At 24.7% G+C, this 5258-nt stretch overlaps 1 protein-coding gene across 1 annotated transcript; it reads left to right on the top strand.

Moving 5' to 3' along the window:
- Positions 1-1336: 1336 nt before the first annotated feature.
- On the top strand, positions 1337-5258 carry LOC132952766 (RNA polymerase II subunit A C-terminal domain phosphatase SSU72-like). The gene is made up of 6 exons (XM_061025185.1): positions 1337-1605; positions 1671-1789; positions 2550-2693; positions 4617-4756; positions 4819-4937; positions 5010-5258. The coding sequence occupies exons 2-6, from the start codon at positions 1710-1712 to the stop codon at positions 5109-5111; spliced, it is 585 nt and encodes a 194-aa protein (XP_060881168.1). The 5' UTR covers positions 1337-1605; positions 1671-1709; the 3' UTR covers positions 5112-5258.

Here is a 5258-nt window from a genome sequence, read left to right as displayed (position 1 = left end):
GAAATATTGTGTAAATGTTTATAAATATTATAAATTTTAATCGTCTTATTTAATTAAAATGTTTTCAAGAATAAAATATTTATTTTTACCAATAGCTGTCAGTACTGCCGTCGGCGACGCTCGCCCGTATGGTTTATAGTGTTTTTACTAGGAAATAAGAATTGGCCTTTAATGACCGTAATGACCGGCCAGGTTTACAGATTCAGTATTATCAAAAGAAAAATATAAATAAAATATTTATGATTCAAAAATAATTTTTTTTCTCTATAATTATGCTTTTAAATACTTTTTTTTAAAATAATAAATGCATATTATACCGCATATTTTGGTTTTTTTTAGTGCATACGTATGCACATATTTCATTGTTTTTTAGCGCATAAAGTTTCTAGCCCTGGTTATGACAGACACAAAAAAAAAAAAAAATTAAAAAAAAAAAAAAACACACATCATTGTAAAATCAATACATTCATCGCTTCGTTCAGAATCTAAAAGTAGGTACATTTTTTTTTATAGTGTATAATTTTTAGCAAACTGTTTTAGTACATGTGGTATGTCTAGGATTTATAACTAGGATTTATTCAAGGGGAGGGGGAGCCCAAAAAAGATCGATTCAATTGCTATTTTTCTATTTTTTTTTTCTGAGTATATATATACATTGTATTGCTTAATAAACACTATTTTCAATTATTTTATAATGTATAAGATATCAATGAGTTTTGATGACAATGTTGCGGAATCTTAAAAAATAAAAATAAATACAATATTAGCCAGGAGGGGGCTGCCACGCTGACGCAAGTTCAAGTACTGATTGCAGATTAAATTATTTTCAATGAATATAACTACCTATATTTTATTTGATGTAATGCTTCTAATTAATTTCTTAGAATATATTGCCTATCGCTATTTATTTATCTGTAGAAAAACTCAGAATATTAGAAAATCAATTTTATGTCGAATTTATTCAGGCTAGTAAACATTTAACGGTATTACCTTATTCAATTAAGAAAATACCAACTCAATGTGAAGTACAACTTTTTAATATTTTATGTTTTGTACAGATTAGAGATCCGGCTTCTATATAGACTTAAAAGTGCTAGCAATAGTTTGCTTTTGCCAAAGAACAATGCTTTTACGTAACTAACCTAACGTAACCTTTTACGTTAACAATGCTTTTACGTAATACGCACAGTTAAATTTGTACTATGACTGTTTTGAGTTTTTAGGAGTTGGCCTTTTTTTTTTCTCAATATTTTGAGGTTAATTCCAAATTTCTCTTATCAGTATTTGGAAGAATTGACCCCAACCACCACGGCCCAACTCTACTTTATTACCATAGATAATAAAGATCTTTATTATCTATGTTTATTACCAATTATCAAAATACTGTTTTAAAATTGAAATTGAAATACAAATGACTATTGTTTTATTTGAAATGCTTGATTTTGTTACACCTAATATTTAATTTCTTATTTTATTTTCACTCAATAGGTACATTATTATGTATCACTTATGCATTTCATATTTTATAAGACTGAATTGTCCGAAAAGTATGTGACATACAACAATTTTCAATATAATTCAATACATTCAGTCTACATTTATAAGGTAGGTAATAATAACTTTTATAACTAACAGTTTAAATACAAAATAAAAATGTTTTCGTTTTGCAGTAACATACTCCATATTTGTGTACGTTGAAATTCGTTACTATGGCGATCAGTGATTTTACAATAGCTGTGGTTTGTTCAAGCAATATGAATCGAAGTATGGAAGCACATGCTTTTTTAAGGTACCTAGATGATGAAAAGTGACAATTTTATTTTTATTTTTTTTATGAATATCCTATTTATTATTTTCCACCGTCATAACTCGTACTTGAGTATCGTTGTAAGATATTTTTCATAAATTTAAACTGTAGTGATAACAACTGATTGTTATGGTGGGGAGTCACCATTAACTGGGGAGTGTTGCCTCTCCCATCATATATTACTTAGTTAACTCTGATGAGCAGGCTGAGGCCAGTTAGAACCCGAGCTCCCTTAAGATGTGAAATTACTGTTGTAATAAAGTGAATTTTAGTGAACGATCTTGCATTCCTTTCTCATCCTGAGTTGACTATTATTAAACAAAGATAAATTAACAGTAGTAAAAGATTTTTTTTAAACCATTGGATGGTAATTCTTAGACAAACACTTAAATTAAACATTATTTATAATTTTTTTTTATTATTTTTAATTGCTAAGTCCTAGTTTATACATTTAATGAGGTGTATGGTTTTGCCATTTACATAGATTTGAATATAATATGTAATTTTGATTTCAGGCAATTGAAATTATTTAACATTTATACCTATGAAATACTGAATTCTTGCATGTTGTAATTTATCAACACAAAACATTTTAGTTGATTGGCTTTTGCACTATATCAAATCCTAATAATAAAGTTAATAATAATAATAATAATAAAAATTTTACCAATACTTATTTTATATAATATAATATTTATCATAGTATGAAATGTTTTTAATTAATTTATGTTTATGATTATAGTAAAAAAGGTTTCAACGTTCGATCATTTGGAACTGGTGACAAGGTGAAGTTACCTGGAACAGCGCCGGACAAACCAAATATATATGATTTTGGATGTTCTTATGATGATATTTATAGAGATCTGCAGAATAAAGACAAAACATAGTATCCTTTAAAATAAACCTATTTAATAGTATTTAAATTTTTTGTACTTTGTATAACTTTATTTAATAATATAGTAATGTTTATTGAGCTATAATTTTAAGTATTGCAGACTAGGGCTTCAAAACGTTATTTATAATGTTATAACGGAAAATAATGAAAAAAAATAAACAATAAAGGTACCTTAAATATGTAACATAAAAAAAATGCAAATAATGTTATATGAAATAACGTTTGTGCTTTTTTTTTACGTTGCACTTAACATTACTATTGTTTTTAAAGCTTGTAGTCTAACCTAACCTAACCTGTTTGATTTATAAAATATTAGTGTATTTCTGTAATTCAAATTTCAATAAGATACAGAACTGCAAGCATGTGGTTTGGTGTACCTACCTACTAAATATTTATATAACCTTAACATTATTATGCCATTTTAAGTTGTATTATTGTTATAAATATATTTTTTTCAATAATATCTAATATCTATTATTTCATCTTTCATTCATTCCATAATATTTGACACCTAAACTAACACTAACTTGCAAGTTATGGCTACTTACTAAAAAACCCTAGGATGATTGAAAATCAAATAGTAAAAATCAACTTGAAAAAATTCGGGACAACAAATTCTACTTATTTGATAGTTCTTACATCAAAGTATGGTTATCTAATTACCCATCTATACTGAAAATAACAATATAATTTATAAACAAAAAAAATTATACATTAAATGTTAAACAGAAAACAAAAAATTAAAATAACATTTTAAAATATAATAACGATTAAAGGAAAAAATCAAATAATGTTTGAAAGTACAATAACAATAAACATTAATATTGCATAACATTTAAATATTCAAAAACGTAAAAACTATATATTTATTTTAAATTTAATCCCTGGTGCAGACATTAACCTTTGTGCAACCTTTTTTGTGTATTGTGTATTTTCATTTGATGTATAGTGATTTTGATTCACAACAATTTATAATAATTTAATTTATTTCTATAGACAATAGTAAGTAATACTAGGAAAAAGTTGAACCAAAATTTTGTAGAAATTCAAACTTGACCCTCTGAAGAAGTTAAACCTTATTATTAAATAATATTTTTATTTATTTTTACTTTAAAATTATAAATAAAGTTAATACTTTATATTATATGCCAGTAGTTTCCAACCTATTTTACTTAGAGGCGCATTGGATCTTTGAAATACATTTTCACGGCACTCAAAGAAATAAAAACATATTATTTTTCAACGATACAAATAGGTAAACGACAGTCAATACCTAGTTTATCCAAAACATAAGAGAATATAAACTAACCTACTGAGAAGTTGCTCTGCTGTATAGTAGGTTTTGTTGTCTGTGTGAACCTTGTCATTTCTTAGGCAACTGTAATGTATTTGTTAAAACTTAAATTTAAATTCAATAATAATTTATTGCTTACAATAAACAATGTTTTATTTTAATTCAAAATATTTATGATGTTGAATGAAAATGTAGTTAAAATTGTTTATTAACTTATTAGTTAATTGTATTGAAAATGTCTAACCAGTATTATGAAATAGATATTTAATATTTGATAGTTTAAATCAATTAAGTTCAAAAGTTTGAGTACAATTCAATGTTCAAGCCATCAACTAGATTCTTTTAGAAATATACTTAATAATTTTAAAAAATGTTTACAATTAATACCCATTGTTCTTCAGTTTAAATTTTAAATCTTCATTAATTATTGTTTTTTTTATCGTAATGCATATAAAAAATAATTGTTTATAAATTATTTGAATCTACTTTTTAAAATAATATTATACCTATATAATTTATATCTTTATCATTGTGATATTATTTATTAAATATATTATTATTTTGTCAATAAATTCTTTATTGTTCTTGTCATTATTTTCTTAACACAATTTTGTATTTAGTTATACGCAAAATGGTTTGTTAAATATGCTGGATAGAAATCGACGGATAAAGCAGCATCCAGAAAAATTTCAACAATGCAATGAAAAATTTACTGTAGTCATTACGTGTGAAGAGCGAGTATATGATCAAGTACTTGAGTGTATGTTTAAATTGACAATTTTATCATTATTATAAAAATTAAAATTATATTTATATGTTTAGATTTTGAAACTATTCAAAGTTTTGGCAATAAGCCAGTTCATGTTATCAACATAAACATTCAAGACAATCATGAAGAAGCAACAATCGGGGCATTTTTAATTTGCGAATTTGTTACTTTGGTAAGATTTTTTTATTGATATAGTTCATCTAAATATCTATTGAATATTAATATAAATTTATTTCCATTTTAGTTGTCCAGAAGTGAAGATCTTGACAATGATATTGATCAATTAGTTGTTAAATATGAAGAAAAATGTCAAAGGCCACTACTCAACTGTGTACTTTTCTATTAAATATTAGGTGATTAAATAAAATTTAAATTGTGAATATTATTTATAATTTTTTTTCTAACTAATGGCAATAATAAGAAATATTTGAACCGATAGTAATATAGTATATTATGCTATATTGTACAAATACAATTTATATCATAAATTTGA

Source organism: Metopolophium dirhodum, chromosome 9 (assembly GCF_019925205.1).
Source record: "Metopolophium dirhodum isolate CAU chromosome 9, ASM1992520v1, whole genome shotgun sequence".
In the NCBI taxonomy this organism is placed as follows: domain Eukaryota; kingdom Metazoa; phylum Arthropoda; class Insecta; order Hemiptera; family Aphididae; genus Metopolophium; species Metopolophium dirhodum.
Note: the sequence above shows the minus strand (reverse complement) of the source record. Positions and strands in the feature narration are given on the sequence as shown.